At 42.6% G+C, this 18,492-nt stretch overlaps 1 protein-coding gene across 2 annotated transcripts in view; it reads right to left on the bottom strand.

The window, feature by feature from the left end:
• Positions 1-6,167: 6,167 nt before the first annotated feature.
• The window catches only part of LOC136365376 (calcium-activated potassium channel subunit beta-2), a 135,967-nt gene continuing 123,642 nt past the window's right edge, over positions 6,168-18,492 (bottom strand). For both annotated transcript variants that reach the window (XM_066325777.1, XM_066325778.1), the window contains 3 exons: positions 15,717-15,887; positions 13,053-13,248; positions 6,168-7,400 (listed from right to left, as the gene is read on the bottom strand). In XM_066325777.1, coding sequence (XP_066181874.1) covers positions 7,116-7,400; positions 13,053-13,248; positions 15,717-15,887 — 652 coding nt within the window. In that variant the 3' untranslated portion in view covers positions 6,168-7,115. The remainder of the gene's footprint in view (positions 7,401-13,052; positions 13,249-15,716; positions 15,888-18,492) is intronic.

The raw sequence follows: 18,492 nt of genomic DNA, 5'->3' as shown, positions 1-18,492 counted from the left end.
GCAGAAAATCAGGTTTTTAAATGAGGCTAACCAATTTCTCCACTCACAACCAAGTCCATCACAGCTTTTGACTTGACTCCTGTTCCTTTGACCAGACCTGTACATTTGCCTACTAGGTGCTGGGATGTCCAAACCCCTGCTCCAGCAGGTTCCCAAACAGCACCTTACTCAGGACTGTGTCCTGATGGTGTTTGAATAATTCTGTTTTGATATTGAATACCCAAAATTTTCAGCATCTGGTTCAGGGGCCTAATAAGCAGCTACTCCTTGGGAAGCAGAGATTTGTGAAGGGCCAAGCATTGTGCCCATGAAATGAAAACCTGAATGTTATCTCCAAAGAGGATGTGTCTGCCAACAGAGAATGAAGCCTCTGAATGTCTCCTGCCCTGAGAACCCCTTGTGTGTGAGCAGATAATCCTCATTTCTCCTGAAAAAAAGCAGAACATCTCATTTACTCATGTTTGCTTGTTTGTCTTTCCCTTTCCTTCCTGGTGGCTGCTTAATAGAAACCTTGGATCAGTGGCACTTGACATATTGTGGGAAAATCCTGCTCTGGGGCAGATTTCTTGGCCTCTGTTTTGCTCTCAGGTGGGAGATCTTGTCTGGTACTTGGAGGCTGAGACTCAGAAACTCCTGTGTGGGGCTGGGAGCCAGCACATGCTGGAGAGGAAAGGGAGCTGCCAGTGATGGAAAACAAGCTGCTGCTGCTGGTACCAACTTGCCTTCCCACTGTCTTTGAGCACATGGTGAAACTGGTGCCGAGCAAGTGGCAAGTAATTACACCCAGTCTCCCCCTGTGCTGGGTTTTGCAGCCTCTGCAGTGTTTGCAGCCTCCCATTGCATTGTTCAGCTGTCTTGCTGTATTAATGGCTTTGAACTCTTCCTTCTGAGGGGAGTGATTAAGGTGCTGCTGCTTAGTCATCAGACTTTGCTTCCTTTTTAATTTCTGATGAATATAACGGAGAGCTTAAAGTGCACCGTGATGGAAATCACAAGTGCCCTCCCTTTGGAAGGGTTTCAAGGTGCTTTTCCTTTTTTTGCCCCCTGGATTTTGGGGATTGAGCTGCTCAGCAGCCTCTGGCACAACAGAGCCTTGGCCTGTGATCTGGAGTTAGCTGTGTTGGTGACTGAGTACAGAACAGTACCTGTGCTTGTGCCAAAGAATTGCCAAGGTGGAGACTTTAGGAAGAGCAGATGAAACCTCCCACCTTCCTCACACACATTTTCACATGGTGGAATCATAGAATGGTTGGGTTTGGAGGGGACCTTACAGATCATCTAGTTCCACCCCTGTAACAGGAAAGGACACCTTCCATAGATGTACTAGAAAGGTTGTCCTAGGAGGATTGGAGATTTTAGCCTGATCTGAGTGGGAAGCAGGTTTTCAATTCCATATTATTATTATTATTATTATTATTATTATTATTATTTTTGCTGTGAATGAGAAGAAAATCTTCAAAATATTCTGCAGACTGGAAAACCTGAAAAAAAAAATCAAGTCAGGTCAGTACAAAGAGTTAAGTGAGATAGTGATATATCACTCAAAGTTCAGATTTTGCCTTTGCGTTTTTTCCAAGTTAAAAAAAAAAACAGAGAAAAAGAAAAAAAAAAAGAAAAAAAAGAAAAAAAAAGAGAAAGGTATAGTAGAAACGATATCTTTATAAAGAAAGCTAGGTTCTGGGTGCGCTGAATGTCACAGTGTTTCAGCAGTTTTCTAACATTCTATTCTAAAATATATTGAAAATTGAGTACACTCCTAGACAAAACAACTCTACTTTTTTTTTTTTTTTTTTTTTTTTTTTTTTTTTTTTTTTTTTTTTTGCAACCTATAGCAGTGTCTGATCCTTCTGTGCCATTCTGAAGGGTATGAACATAAATTTATATGGTTCCCTAAATCTGACCTGCCTGACTGCCTTGGAGATGCTTCTAACTCTTACCTGCATTTCTTGAACTTCCAAATTAAACAAACCTTTTCTAAGTGTGAAGTGAGAGCTGGTTCTCCATCTCTGCCCATGTTTTATGAGTCATTTGCTGAGCTTCTGCCTGGAAATGGCCATGGTTCAACAGAGCTTGCAAAGAATTCTATAATGAGCATCTCTTAGCATCTAAATTACAAAAAAAAAAAATCACTAAGCAATGAAAAACACTAAATTCTTACCTAAATAAATGTAGTTCTGTTAAAAATATATACTCACTTACCAGCTCTTTCTATGAAAGTGGAGAACTAGAAAAAATAGACAGACTCTATGGAGGGCTCTGCTAATATTAACACTTTATTTTCAGTGTTTGGAGAAAACTGATTTATTTAAAAAAACTTGGTGCAAATTCACCAGGCAGCAGTGATGATTTATTTTATTTTCAGATCTTATCCAAAGGATAAGATTATGTCAAAGGAAGTTTGTTTTACATTTAGCAGCTGCAGGTCAGGGACAAAAAGTGGCTTGTTGGGGGACCAGCAGATGGCCAAAGGCAGCATCAACCCCTCCTGGTTCAGTGGGATTTGTCAAATAAAGGAGAGGACAGAGCTGGAGAGAGCCAACTCACAATGGCCAAATGCTGTGCTGGCCACACTCCTGGGGATAACAGGACACAGAATCCACTCCCCCAGAGCCTCTGCATGCAGGGTCCTCTCTAAGTTACAACAGCTCAAATCACTGAATCACATGGCCTGACCATTTTGTGTTAAAGAAAAATAAAAGTCAAGGTAGCTCGTTTTAACTTAAACACAGAGCACATCCACAAACCCAGCTCAGTTCAGTTGCTGTTACACTCTTTGAGGTTGGTGCTGTGCTTTGTTTGCCCATCCTGGTGATCCCTGAGATGATCATCACCCACACGAGCCTGGCTGGGGCTGCTGCTGGTGACATCCTTGTGATGGATCCTGCACTTCACTGCTGGGAGATAGAAATGAAAGAACCTTGCCAGTCAACCTCACAGAAAACTCCCACCTTAAAATATTCAGTGAACTGAAAAATTGCTGATTTTTTTTTTTTTACGTCAGAGGAGCTTTTAGGTTTCTAACTATTATTTTTCAAAATTTCCTTTGTAAAAAGTTTCCTCATCCCTAGATTTTAAAATACATCTTCAGTTTGAACTGAAAAATGGAAGCATTTTGTTTTCAAAGCACTAAGACAAACTAATTGAAGTTTACTCCTGCTTTTCACTTTGTTCTGCACAACAAAAGGAATTTGGCAAAGTTTGTATTCACTTGTCAGAAGATGTTTGGGAACTCCGAAAACTATGTGATTTTCCTCTGCAAAACTGAATGCTGGGAAGTGAAAAGTGCTCAGTGGAGCAGAAAAGTGAGGGATTTTCCCAAATCTTTGATGGATGATGAACAGTACAGTGGCTAATGGAGAGAAGATGCTCAGAGTCTATGGAAAAATTGTGTTGCTGCAAAGATATTGGGCAACACCCTTGAATGCCTGCAGCTAATTTAACACCAGCATGACTGTATGAGAAGGGAAATTAGCTGAAAAATTATAAAGGTGGTATTAAATGGACAAGGCCACTCAGGACAGAGTTTGTACTGCTGTCAGGTCAAAGGTTGGACAGGCAAATGAGAGCAGGAATCCTCATGGAGCAGAATAAGACCATCCAGTCCTTTCCCAGCAACTCCTTCCATTGAACTGACATTAACCCTAACCCAAACCCTAATCCTTACCCTAATCCTATTTTTCAAACAGAATCAAAAAATTAATTACAGAAGTTCACTCCTATCCTCTCTACAAAAGAAAAAAAAAAAAAAAGAGAAAGTCACAAGGTGGGATTTTATTCCCTATTTGTCCTTCAGGTGAGAAATCACTGCCTCTGTGTCCCCTCGAGATGTGTGTCCTGCTCTTGTGTTCCCTGAGCCATCTCTCCTTGCCGCATTCACCCAAGCTCACCCTGGAGATGGGTATTCTTCCACTGGGTACATTTTGAGAGATAAATTGACATCTTCTCAATGAAGAAAACGAAATCAAAATAAACTCTCTGTTGTCCTAGCTGGTGACATTTAGTAAATCTGCTGCAAGGTGCCAAATTTCAAAGTATTATAGCGAGGATGTTCACACTTCAGCTTCAGATTTAGATGTTCCAGAATAGGAATAAGGCTTGACATATACAATCTAATTAAGAAAATAACTACTAAAAGGCCATGAGAATTTGGTATCTGAAATGCTTATGAATGCTTTAAATCTTTTTAAATCACATAAGGGTGCTTGTCATAGGCTTCTGATGTCTGGAAATACCGCACAACCTTTTTCACATTGCACCTCTCCCTTCCAGGGTTTTCCAGGACAAGTTTTTCCCCGCTGTCCCAAGTACCCAGCTGGGACATCAAGAGCTGAAATATTTGTGCTGGGAAGAGTCAGAACCAGTGCTAGAAACAGGGTGGGTTTGCCTGACTGCTGAATGGCATTACATGTTTTTCTCATTCATTTGAGCTGCCTGTAGGAACACCAATGCCTTTTACAGGGGAAAACAAGATGTTAAAACAGAGCAGAGAAAGAAATAGGACAGACTAACATCCCTGCTGAAGCACCACCTCTCCTTGGGGCAGCAGGAGTTGTCAAAAATCCCATTTGCAGTACTAAAACTTCAGTAGAGGGTTAACAGTGCCAGGGATCAGATGGATAATTCCCTTCAAAATTATTGTTTTACCTCGCTCCATCCAATTACTCAAGTTGTTTTGCTATCCTACAGATCTCTCCCTTAACGTCAACAAAATGATTATAGCCTACAACAGCAGCAAGATGTTTCACCCACAGGAGCTCTGGTGAAATGTTTTATGGCACGATGGGTTGAAAGCGGCGTTTGATGTGCAAATGTCAGGAACAATCAGCTTCCCTGTCCCCGAGGGAAAATACACAAACACAGGCACAAAAAATGTCACCAGGCACGTAAATCAGTGTGCAAATGGGCCGGCAGAAGTGTTGGTGATGGTGAGGAAAAGTCACCACTCCAGAGCTTGGTGCTGGTTTGGGAATTGTGAGTGGCAGCACCGTCCTGTCCCACTGATGGGGAGGTTCCCAGATCTCCCAGGCTTCTGCAATTCCAACATATTGATCCAAACAGAGCTTCTGCAAATGAACAGTTATGGATTCCCTGGAGCACCAGCCCTCCTCTTGCCTTGGTAATGGAAGCTGCAGAAAGCAGTTTGATGAAACAAGCCAGATCTGAAGGCAGAAGATACTGAAATCTGGAAGATTTAATTGAATATTTTTATTACATATTTTTGGAACCTTCATTATCCCCCCACCCTCCAGGAATTTAATTACCTAAGGAAAATTATACTACTGATTACAAGATTGCAGGTTTATTTTCATTATTTTCATTGCTGAGAACTCTTTTTTTTTTTTTTTTTTTTTTTTTTTTTTTTTACAGCTCACATTACACTTGCATGACTTGTTTTGCAACATCTTGAAATTTTTAATGCTATGATGCTGAAAGGTACTTATATATATATAGACGAACTAGACAGAATATTTGATTTGCAGTCTTTTTGAAGGGAAAAATGTTATTTTCTTGGTTTGAGTAGGCCTGTACATGGTTACTTTGAGCTATTGGACAATGATTTCATAGGATTGCACCCAGGATGTGTCTTGTGTTTGTCCTTCAGGCCAGCTGCAACATGAGGAACTGAGAAAGGTGTCTCAAAAACATCAGAAGGAATGTTTTCTATAGGGGAATAAAAATAAATTATGCAGAAATTGTGACTACAGTGTGGATGAAATTAAACTGGCAAGTATACTGTGGTAAATATTTGAGAGACAGGACAACAATTTAGCCAGATTCTCAGTTTTTCCAATAAATCTTTGCACCTGGGTCTTGTAAATCATAATTCACGTCAGCTAGCACTGCATAGTGACTTAAGGTCAGGAGAGATTTCCAAATGTGTTAGGATGATTATCTAACAATTCAGTTAATAGAGCCATAGAATTGGATGAGATTTTTGTCATTTCCCATGTCACAGCAACAGAGACCTTTGACTGAAACAACATCATGAATATTGGATAAGATCCTGCAGTGCTGCTTCTCCATGTTATGATATTATCCAAGGACGAAGGTTACAAATACATGAGTTGTAACTGCTCATTTTCCAGTGGGTAAAAACAAAGAAAAATACCCCCCTAAACAAGTTTCAATACACAACTAGATATAATATAGCTTTTTCTTTATATATATATATATATATATCTGTATATATATATCAAGTAAAAAAATCTAAAATAGTTGGAAGTAAAAAATGAAAAAATAGCTGATCGTGTTATTTTTTTCTTTACAGTGATATGGTAGCAAATACAAGACAAATGAATAATAAACCTTTACATAAGGAGTTCTGGTCCCACCTCCATCAATAGGGCTCAGACTAGAATATAAAATGGAACAAGGTGTTTTTTTGCTTTTTGGCTACAGCTTCTGCAAGTGACAAAAATCATGTTGTTAAGACAGAAGAAAATAATAGCACTACACAAAATAAAACTCCAAAGTGTTTTCCAAAGGACCTTATAAACACCATAGGGTACAATTGACTTCTGAACTGAGGGAGCAAACACAAAGCATCACCAACTCCTACTGAGGCTGAAAATACTGTATGCTTACCTCAAAATACAACCTTTTTGTGCCATCTTACCATAAACTCCCCCTAATTAATACTTCCCACCCCCCAAAAAATTAATAAAAGCCAATATTAAAAAAGCCAAAGCCACAAATCCATTGAATGGACTGAGCCAAGTGTGAGACCTCAATGATGCACAAGTGGTCAGCTGCCCTTTGTCCAGCAGTGAATTTCCCCAGAATCTTTTACAACAAAAACACCAATTGACTAAATTGACTAAAGCTTGGCCAATGGTCACACTGAGCCCTGTCTTGGCTGTAGAAAAGAAAGTACTAATCCAGCATAAAACAAGATCATCAAGACGGTCAACACAAAACAGTAACTTTTTCAGTTGTCTGCATAATAATAACATCATGTTTGCATATAGAACAGCTTTTGCATTATTGCTCTACTCAGAAGAATATAGTAAGGAACTTATACCAGACTCGCACATTACAAACTTAAGGTTCTTTGGTGAAGAATGAGAAAAACCAGTATTTTCACTGTCAGTTGAGTTTCAGGGAAGTCTCCTTTCCTATCTGCTGATCCTTTGGATCCTCTCACAGAGCAGGGAAAGGTACTGAGTCAGCTTTACCATGGCCACGATGGCCACCCCGCCGATCATCATGCAGGTGGGCCAGAAGAGGGAGTGGAACAGCACGTTGGAGCTGTACAGTTTGGTGAGGATCACGTTCTTCTGGACGCCCTCGGGGTCGTAGAAGCAGGAGAAGCGTTGGTACTTCCTGAAGTTCTCCATCACCACGTTCACCAGTGACATGGATTCCTCGTAATTCTTCCCGCACTTGGGGATGTACGAGCACTGGGAGGAAAACAGAGGGAGAAAAAAAATGTCTCCAAACCTGTTACAGTGTCTGCTTTCAGGTGGCAAGTGGGGAAATCTCGAGATGATTATGCTTTTCATAACAAGAGTGGAATACTATTACGCTAATAATAAATTTATCACAGCAAAACTCAATATTTTGCACATCTACAGAATTTCCCATTGGAGAACCTCCAAGTGCTGTTCAAACATTAATGCTTTAATCTGCACAGTGCCTTGTGAGATAGGTGAATATATTATTATTGCTAATTTACACATGCAAAAATAGAACTGATGAAGTACCTCTTCAGCTTAAGTGGCACACATATGCTCACAGTTAGATGGGTAATTGACTTTCTGTAAATACAAATCTGGTAGTTTAGCTCTCACTTGGCTTGGATCAAAGTGATCACAGTGGGCACAGGAGCTCACTCAGAGGGGAGAGGGATGAGGAGAGACCTTTACCCAAATATTCTTATGGGGGTAATGCCCCAGTTACAGACAAATAAGTAGTCTTGGTTTTCCTACTGACAGTGCAGAGGACTTCCACCCATCCTCTAGCTGAAAATCAACCTGTTTTCCAGGGTGGCTCTTAGTGATGCTTTTATTTGACCCCAGCCTAAGTCCAACAGTTCCCTCTCTGAAGATGATCCTGGATTTTCAGTTTTAGTCCCAAAGAGTATAAGGTTTGAGGGCGGCTCTATCTAGCACAGTTGCAACCTAGATTTCCAGAGAATACTAAAGGCAATTTTAAAACCTGCCTTGTGGAGTCCACACATTGAAGATAGTCATGGAAAGGCAGGACAGTAGCCCTGGGCTCTGCTGACCACTCCTTGCCAAGAGCTGGTGTGGGCTGGTGAGATGGTAGGCAGACACAAGGATTGAGGCCACATCTGGACAATTTTTGACCTAGAGCAGAAACCCCTGAACTTGCTGTTGCTCCTGCTGCTCTGGAAGATGATTGATGGGAGCAGCCCACCTGGTCTCTCTTCTCTCTTCTCTGCACTTACACACCACTAAACCTGAAAGTGTTCTACACCTGCACGGGATTTTGATTAACTGCTTCAGGAGGAGTGCAAATCTGCTGCTTAACTTCTCGTTGGACATGCAGGGGGGGACCCAGCAGGCTGCTTGTCCTGGTGAGGACCTAAAGCAGCCCCAGATAATTTAATGAGAAAGTGAGTTTTGCAAAGGAAAAATGTGATTAAAATAATGTGACCCATGGGCTTTGATTATTACTTTTTTAATGTACATACTTCATAAATGTCCCTCCATTCTTTTTCGTGACGTGCTGCGACTTCCTTTTTTAACATACTGCAACAAATATCTAGTCCTAATTATGATCAAAGGATTAACCTCATAACAGGATTTGATTGATTCATTGGCGAGTTATTAACACAGAGTGTAATTTGAAGCATGGCAGAGAGATTGTCTGTCGTTAGCAGACTGGAGCGTTAATGGTGGAGCGTGGCCGCGCTGCCATTATGAATATTTCATAGGGCTCTAGAAATTAGAGATGAAAAATATCAGAGCATTAATATCTCATCCATCTTGCTGCTGGTGTGTGTCTGCTCCCTATAGGATATTCTCTTGTACTCTGACCAAATTTGTCTTAAATGTCCAAAGTCACGAGCCCTCTTCCAGTGCCCACGAGTCTGATTTATAGATCATAATCTACTAAGTAGGGGAAATTTTTCAGCGAAGCATTCCTCATTTTTCCTTGATAAATTATCTGTTACCACTCTCATAACAGCAGTATTTCCTGTTCAAATGGATTTGTGTTGTGGTTTTCTGGGAGAATTTGGATTTTTTTTTTTTCATCTAAGACATCTTGGTCTTAGCTTTGAGAAGGTCCTCAGCACAAGGACATTGAATTTTGGTTGTGGGGTGCTCCCGGCCTCCTTCAACATCTCAGCCTTTCCAGTGGGATCCCAGGGACAGTACAGGGCTGTGTTTCACGGGTGTTTGACAAACAAGTAGGAAGATGCAATAACAGGATGTATTGATACTTTCTTTGTTTTCCATAGATTAAATTTTCAATAGTTTTTCCCAATGCTTGATAAGGAATTTTATATCCACAACTGTTATTCTGTACCTGTGAACACAGACAATTAAATCTATGCTGGTTTTTGGCACTTCTGCATTGTCAAACCCTTGGAAATCTGCAAGTAAATGATGCCCGGTGCTACCTCAGGTGAAGATTCTGTGATACAGCATGAGAAAGGTGGCTCTTGTGTTCCTTGCAATCTGGGCACAGGAAGGATCTACCAGACAGTTACAAATAGAAGTTATTATTAATGTTTTCATTTCTACTTTCCTAATATAAAGAATTGGGTAGGTATATCCTGTCTGAACTACCTCTGGACACATCCAGTCCAGTGCCCTGCTCAGTGCAGAGTTGCTCAGGCACTTGTCCAGTCAGGTTATGAATATCTCCAAGGATGGAGATCACACAACTTCTCCAGGTGAGCTGGAGGCAGTTTCCCTTAAATCAATGAAGATACACTAAAAAGGCTGTTGCCAAAAAAGCCTCCAGTTCAGGATGGGCACTGAAATACACAACTCTCTTCATATGTCTGCGGCTGTGATTGGTGTCCAAGCTGAGCCTGGAAACTTAGACAGGGTATGTTGTGACAATCTTTGTGAGAAAGTGGTCAGGATGTCAATTTACACCTCTTTTGGAAAGTGCAACAAATCTGGAGAAGGTTTGAAGGAGGAGTTCTGTGTCTGAGCTGGCCTGAATTGATTCCACCAGATGGAATTCTCCAGTTCCAGCCTTGAAATAGGTCCACTGGAATCCACAGCTCAACACCTCTGCTTCCCCTGCCTACACCAGGCAAACTCCTTCCTGGCTCACAAATACCTGAGATTTCAGTGAGAAACTCCGAGAATCCACACCATTCCTGAGTCTCAGGCAGTTACAGCTGATTTTGGTGATTAAATCCTTCTTATTATCTCACTAATGGAGAACCGGTATAAATCAGCAGCAGTTCCAATGACATGAAAGGAGTCAAAATTACATAATATGAGATCAAAATGGGGTCTCTCTAATTGCTTTAACTACCACAGTCCCTCCTCGTGGTGACAACCTGGCTCTGTGGCTGATTTACCTCTTGCAGAGGCTGTTACAGCCTTTGGCAGCTGAGAAAGGAAAGTGCAGCCATGGAAGCATTTAAACTGTTTTGTCTGTAGTATTGACAAGGGGCTGGGCTTGTCCTAAAGGCTAGAGATAAAGTAAGCACATCGAGAGCAATGAAAAGCCAGAAAAAATCTTCTGTGCTTTTCTTGGAAAGACTCGAGCAGCTTGACAGGCATCCACTGACTTCCCACTGATTCGCACAGGAGACTGGCAGCAGCATGCTGGAGATCTCAGTATAAATTGTACCTACTCCTTACTCCACCTTCTGAGCTGACAGCCAGGTTAGACAGCAATTCTCCTGGATAAACCATTATTTAAAATCAAAGTGGATTTTGCTCTGTCCGTGCTGGCTGGTGAGGAGAACAGAGAGACAAGCTCCAGATGCTTCTCTGTCTCTGAGTGTGGGTGCTCAGCAAAGCAGAGAGGTTGGTGGAGGGCTGCTCACCTTTTGAAGGCCACTGATGTTGGCCTTGGAGTGTCAGGTTTTTAGGGGAATTTTTTTTTTTTTTTTTTTTTTTTTTTTTTTGTGGTTTTGGATCTCCTTTTTTTTTTGCAAGAGTAAAGACAGGAAACTCAGATCTGAGTAAGTGGATGCAGAGAGACAGCTTAGCACCCAGCTGGAGCATCACTACTGCTCAGGGCTGCTTTCCTGCTGCATGGAGATTCTCTCTGGCCAGGGAAGAGGGAAAGCACATCTAGAATGTTGAGATTAGTTGTGCTGATTTGAGCTTGGAAACTCTGCTGATCTGAGCCATAAGCAAGAAGACAAGTATTTTATAGACATTGCAAACTTCCACTCAAAACTGCTTTTGTATTCAGGTCACACAGCCAGCAGCATGTCAGGAAAACCTAGGAATCCCCCTGAGAGCAGAGCTTAACCTGTAAAACAACCTTGGGCTGGAGAAATATTAACTGTGCCTACACTAAATTAAGAGGAGGTGGCATCAGGGAGAATTTCAAAGTCCATTTCAGCAAGCAAAATGATCAACAACAGAATGTGGACATTTATGCTGAATCTCTGGATTTCTTTGAATCACTGGAGCATAGAAATTTATCTGATCTCTTTTAATCAAATTGAGGCATGAACATCACGATTTTGCTTGTGCCCCTGCAAGAAGTGGGTCTGTCTGTCTGTCCTGCCCCAGGCTTCACAGACAGTGAATGCCTCTTGCTGCACTGATGCCAGAGCAGAGGGGGAAAAGGGGGAACTTTTCTCCATTTGACACTTCGGATCCAGAGGACTCCATCTCTCAGCCAGGAAAGTTAATTATCCAGCAGAATAAGCAGCCTAGTGCAACCATGCCACGCTTTCACTAATTTTAATATCACTTCATCTCAATATGCAGAAGTAATCTGTTCTACTGAACGGCTGCCATAATTAGAAACACAATAGGTTACATTGTCAGCAGCCCGATCCGGGGCTCTGCTGTTCCGGGCTGTGCTTTGCCAAGTTCGGGGTTCAGTGACCTTGGAGAACCAAGTAGTTGAAGAAAATCCGGCGCCTGTAAGGTTAATGATTCCAGCGCGTCCAGCTCACTCCAGTTTGCACTCTCAGGGACTCAGGCGCTGTGAATACGAGGGAAGGAAGGTGGGGAGAGGGGCATTTCCCCGCTCCCATCGCGCCTTCCTGGCTGGGAGCCGGGCGCTGGCCGGGGAGGGATGCGCGGCAGGCACACGGCTGTGCTGCCCTGGGCTGCATCTGCTGCCTCCTGCAGCGCCCAGACCGCAGCTCTCTCCACCTCACCTGCATGGAGCTACACCGCAGTGGCAGAAGTTACGCTCCTTGCAGAAGCAGAGAGGGGAATTCTCCAGAATTGCTCAAAATCATCCCGTCAGTTCAGTGTCTGGAGTCAGGGAAGTTGTGCTGTAAAGATGGGGTGGACTCCTTGTCTTATTCATGCCCCAAAGCCAGGCCTTTTATATCTGTGCTGCTGCTTTTGTCTTCCCACTGAGCAAAGGTTCAGGATCTTTGCAGGGTAAATGCAGTGGCTGGAGCCCAGCAGCACAGCTGACCTCGGTGGAGATGCTCAGGGACAGTTTGTCACCAGAGATGGAGATGGGCTCTTGTGTCTCCCCACCACCATGCCAGGCCCTACAGAAATGGTGCCATTTCCATTCCCACTGCCACATGGGTGCTCCCTGCACATTTCTAGGGGTATTCACTGTCAGGGGAACCATCCCTGGGTGGGAAGTGACTTGTCCACAGCTCCACAAAAGTATCACTGTGACAAGTGCTCCATGATCCCCTGCTCCTAAAAAGCACTTGAAAAGGAAGAGGGAGGCTCTGGCCCTTGGGGCACAGCACCCTGTGTGAAATGGATGGAGGCAGAAAGTTTTCCCTCTCCAGATACATGAGCTGGGTTTGTGCACTGATTTCTGCTTTCTCTGCTCCGTATTTATCAGTGAAGCAGGAGCTGGAAGCTTTATATTGCTTTAAAGCGAGGAATGGATGTAATGAGATGAGAAGCCCTCCAGAAACCCATTTAGGAACAAATTTTATTCTGTGCTCCTACCTCAGAATTAATTTTCATTGTTTCCTCGGTGTGGTAGAGTAGAAGCTTCTGGCCAGAAGAGGTGAGATTAACATACACCTGCAGGCAGGGGTACTGAGAGATTTTCCAGCACTCAGGACCGCAGTTAAATGAGCAGTTAAAGGTTTCTGTGATGGATGCATTGAGAAGTGAGCACTGAGTCTCTTCTGTCCAGACACTAAACAGGAAAAAAAAAAAAAAAAAAAAAAAAAAAAAGAGACATTAGAGCATGGCAAGAATAGGCAAATAAGCACTAAAACCATCTCAGGATTCCCATCAGAGATATACTGGGGGCATCTTGTAGGAGAGGCTGCATGTTGCAGCAAGGCCTGGGCTGTCTCATGCCACACATCACAGACAGTGTTTTATTCTGTAGTAGCCAAAGTTTAGCCTTTGGGCACCAAACGACCCTATTCATTTATGTCTGTGTATAAATGGAAAATGAACTGGAGCTCTCACCCTGGAGAAGGTACATTTGAAAGGGTGTCAGCAGAGAGAGGAAAACCGAGCAGCCTGCACAGAGGAGAGCACAACACACACAGGGCTGCACAACAAGACACCCTGAGCTAAACTTGAGGGTTAACTCAAAGTCCAGGTCGATTTAAAGTGAAGGTTGAGGACAATTTTGAGTTAGCAGGGTATGGATTCTGATATACATGAAGATATAGGAACTCTGAAGTGGTACCTCATGCAGCTCTACCTATGGGAAAGCTTTTTCCTAGTGGCAGCTTGTCCGGTTTTCTGTAAGTTAAGTCAGTGGTTGTAACTTTTCCTGAGGATTTCATCTCATCTCCAATTCACCAGAGGCTGAAAGTGGAATGATGGAGCCTGGCTGTGCACTAGCAGTGTTTGCTGGCATGTATTTAAAAATCTACAGCTGTGTTTTCCTTGGGGAAAGGGCACACTGAGGGCTCTGTAAAAAGCCCTTTTTGCATTGGGGAAAATTTCACCCAGAGTTTCCATTTAATTGTGCCCAGCCCCTCAGCTCACCCCCAATGTGTCTGTCTTCCTCTACCATGAAGAGGATGAGGGTCTTCTTGCACCTCAAAACCCCTGAGAGGCTTTATATAGTAAGTGATATCAAAGATTTCTGACTAATTCCATTGCTGCTTTACTTTGGCAGTAATTCTGCTTGTATATTCTGTTTCACATTTATATTAAATTATGCTACATTTTCTGGGGGGAAATGGAATGAAAGGATTTTTTTACCCTCCTGGGCAGTATTTGTTGGAGGGGTATTGCTGTAAAGGAGAATTACCCCTGAGGAGATCTGTCTGTGTGGAAAAGTGACAGCAAAGGCTCCTGGGTTGCCTTTGCCTCACTTTCACCTTTCTGGCTGCTGTTTTATTCATTCAAGGGGGTAATAAAGTAACACCTACCTACCACAGACTTGTGAAGATGGAATAGTTGATCCTTTGGAGGTGCTTTGATATCTTCTGGCAATTTTTTTTCACATATCTTATAATATAAATCAACTCTTTCCACATGAGCAATTTTGACCTTAGCAGCCTCTGCAATTGACCCTGATATTACTGAAAGATCTGGGAGAGCAATTTGGAATAGCAAATGCTCTTGGATACTTAACAGGTCTTGATCTCAGTTTTCAAAATCTAAATTTTGCCTTGATTTAAAAAGGGGCAAATAACTTTATCACATAAATAAGATGCTGAGACTCGGTGCAGCTCATCCTCATCTGTATTCCTTATCACTGCAGGGTCAAGAGGGAATATTCTCTTGCAGGTGCACCAGTATAATTGAGGATGTTCACACCAGTTATCTGTAGGCACTTGCATATGCCTAAAGAAGAAGCCTGTGGTGTTTAACCCAAAATGTTCCAGGTATGTGTCTCTGGCTTAGCATGGTTTGGGGCATGGCAGATTAGTACTTTGTTCCCCAGTTACACATTTTTCATTCTCTTAACTCTACCAATCAGGGCAGAAAAACCACATCACTGACAGCCTTATTGCAGTCTGCACTGGATTTTAAATTGGGCTGATGCTTGAAAACTGATTACAGCTGTTAATGAATCACAGGCCAAGATCTCTGCTCGGTGGCAGAGGAGGAAGCCAGAGAAAGCCTCAGAAAAATTAAGTGCAGTGCAGGAATGATGAAAGATGGTCTTTTGCTTTCAGCAAATTACTATCTTTCATGAGGATTTCACTTGTTAAAATGAAAGCAATAACCGACATGGAAACTACATGCTACAAAGAGCTTGATTTCTTTCCCAAATTAATTCTCCATTCTTCATTTGGAAGTGTAGTGTTTCTCAAGGCTGCAAAATATTTTTTTGTCCTGAGTCTGGGCTTTGCTTATAAGAAGAAGCCTGAGAAGCTTATAAGGTACAGCAGGCTGCAGGCCAGCTGATATGGATATTATACTGGTGTTAAACTGTGCCAAGTCAAAAGCCTGTGGATTGAGATTTTGTCAAATGGGGATCTAACTCTTCCCTCACTTTGTGCCAGTATTACTCCAATTGCTTTCACTGTGGCTGCACCTAATTTATACTGGGACAAGGAAGTGAAGACTTAGGCCTGTGTGTTGACCAAATGAACAATTATAAAACTTTAATCAAAAGAGTCAAGAGAACATGCCACATGAAGTCAGCTGGAGCAGGGGCTGTGAGACCAGGGACAACCATGGAATTACCTTTGCATGTAGGAGCGCAGCAGCGTGATTCCCAGCAGGAAGTACATCATGATAGAGCACACCATCATGGCCAGCCCCAGGAGTATGGCCCGGTCTTCTCCAGCTTTTAGGGCTGTCACTGTTTTCCTTTTGTCCAGTAGGTCATGATCCCTGATTTTTTGGTAAATATTTCTGAGGTTGAAAACAATACATTCTTATGTGAAGTTTGTATTAAATAATCAATTCAGCCTCTACAGGGTGGGCAGTTCCACCTCCATACCCATCTCACGGGAGAGAAAGACTTAAAGGTCCTCAGGTGTCCTTTTTCAAGGGATTCACTCTGACCTGGTGGAAACTTATTCATCTCCAAAGTAAATTACAGCCATTTCTGAAAAGGTAAAAAGCCCTTATAGCAAATACAAATATTAGACACTTGTACCAGCTCAGTAAATCCTTCTTTGGTCCAGCCTCTTTGGCCCAGTAGAATTATCCCAGAGGTGCATTTGACCTGCCAGTGCCATCTTAGGCCACTAGAAGATGTTCAGGTGTATGAGGTGTCTTTTCTCCCGCTCAGTGGGGTAACAGGTCTTATGTTACCACATGTAGGAAATAACCTGAAGAAAGTCATCATTAATATTATCTGAAAGGACCATGCTCTCTTTTGATCCACTACAGGCTATTGATTTGGGCAATTTTCCGCCCTGAGTGTGACTCAAAGTTCATGAAACACTATGGGGATTTTGCAATTGATTTTTGTGGGTTTTTTTTGATTGGGAGCTTATTTACTTTATTCATGAAACAGCTTTTTGGAAGCCCAGTTACTCATTACAGTGCAAACTCTCACGGAGAATTATCCACCAGAGCTATTTGTTCTGGGATTTAGGAAAAAAAAAGGGAAAAAAAAGAAGAAAAAGAACATACAACAAACCATTCCCCCTTCAGCAGAGAGTCCTTTGCTTTTTCTAACCATAGGTCCTTCTTTCATCTCCGAGCCTTTGATGATTCAATGGGTCATGAGGACACAATGGTGGAGAAGGAAATATTTGAGTACATTTCAAACACACTCAAACTTTGTGGGTTTAAAATGTACTTACAGACCTGAGGCTGGTCAAAATCTCCTGTGTTTTCTGTTATGGTTCTTTTGAATCATCCAGGCAGCACCCGAAGCATGTGAAGCGCACACCTCTGAGCCCTGGCAGCACCATAACATGGACACAGTAGTACACGTGGGAGAAGTTCCTCTTCTACTGTCTGCAAAATGGCAGGTGAGCAACATCAACGTCACTGTGGGCTCTGGCAAACCCACCACTCGTTTAAGCTGAAGCCCACCAAGTTTCACTCACCCGTGGGGGAAAAAATAAAAATAATCACTGAGTCAGGTCAATCAGAGAATTTATGTTGGCTATTAAGGATAAAGAAATAGAGATAAGACAGATGTAAAGTCATACATAAGCACAGTAGAAGCAACAGCAGAAAGATATGTTTAATCATAGACTCCCTGAGACTGGAATTGAATTTCTATTTAGATGATGAGTCATAGTCAGGAAAAGCACATATGGTGTGGGGTTTTTATAGCAAAAATCTTGCTTAGATGGTACTGCAGTCAATAGTCCCTCGTACCTAAGAACCTAAGAGGTTTTTTTATCCAACTGTGGTTTACATCTCTGGTGTCCATGGTTTCTCTTCAAAACCCTCCTTTCAAACTTGTCAGTATTTTCCTAGTTGGAAATGAAATGGTAATTCAGCCTGTCAAGATTTTCTCTGCTGTTCGGGAGAAAAAATTGTATTGTAAACTGGCAGATGCAATTGCCGTCAAAGAAGTAATGTAGAGCAATAATCTAATGTTAGTTTTCTATTATTATTTATCAAACTGTATTTAACTGCTGCCATCAGGATTTGCATTGCTCCCAAATAGAAGCAGACAGGAAGGCAGAGATTGTCATGCAGTTCCAGCACATTAAATGATCACACAGCATAACTTGTGTCAACGTGTAGGCATAAAACAGGCCCAGTGCAATCACTCACAAATGTCATAGGACATAAAAGGGATACAAGTGGACGATTTTAAAACAAATGGCTAATTGAGATTGGTTACAAGTGCTTCTTATGTGGACTTGAGCCAAGGGAACATGCCATCATAGGTAAAAAACCAGGATGGACTGAAGGGTGTGTAGTGAAAATGAGTTACCTGGCAAAGGTGACTGGTGACCACCTGCCAGGTGCATCTTCCAAGCTCAGCTACCACAGGAAATAAACCTAAAGAAAGCTCTGCCCCAGAGGTCAGACTGGGAGCACTGCTTCCATTGCTCCTTTGTAAATATTTGTTGTTGAAACAAACAGCAAAGTGATAGCCTGGTACACCTCACTGAGGCTTTTTTCCCCTGAATCCCTGCCAGGAGCCAGCCTGGTGACCCTGCTGGGGTGGGTGATGTTGTGGCACATGCCAGCCCATGACAGAAGTCCTGCCACAGCCCAGGAGACAACTCTGGGCAATCCTCCCTCCTCCTCCTCCTCACGCCTGTGCCTGCGCTGGGGAGGTGCCAATTCTTTGTGTGATAGTGGCAATGTCTGCTGTCACAAAACTTCACATTTTTGCCCCTTAGAGCCCTGGTTTGGGGAACACAATATGTTTTGCCCAGTATTTGGCCACAAAGAGAGCAGTCTCAGCACCTCCCTCACTGCGTCCTCCACATGAATGTGCAGCTGTGTCAGGGTGGGTTCATGTACCTGTGAACTTTTGGCACGGCTCAGGGGCCTCTCTCTGCTCGGTCAGCTGGAATAACACTGTGCTTAGCTG

This window comes from Sylvia atricapilla, chromosome 10, assembly GCF_009819655.1.
Source record: "Sylvia atricapilla isolate bSylAtr1 chromosome 10, bSylAtr1.pri, whole genome shotgun sequence".
NCBI lineage: Eukaryota > Metazoa > Chordata > Aves > Passeriformes > Sylviidae > Sylvia > Sylvia atricapilla.
Note: the sequence above shows the minus strand (reverse complement) of the source record. Positions and strands in the feature narration are given on the sequence as shown.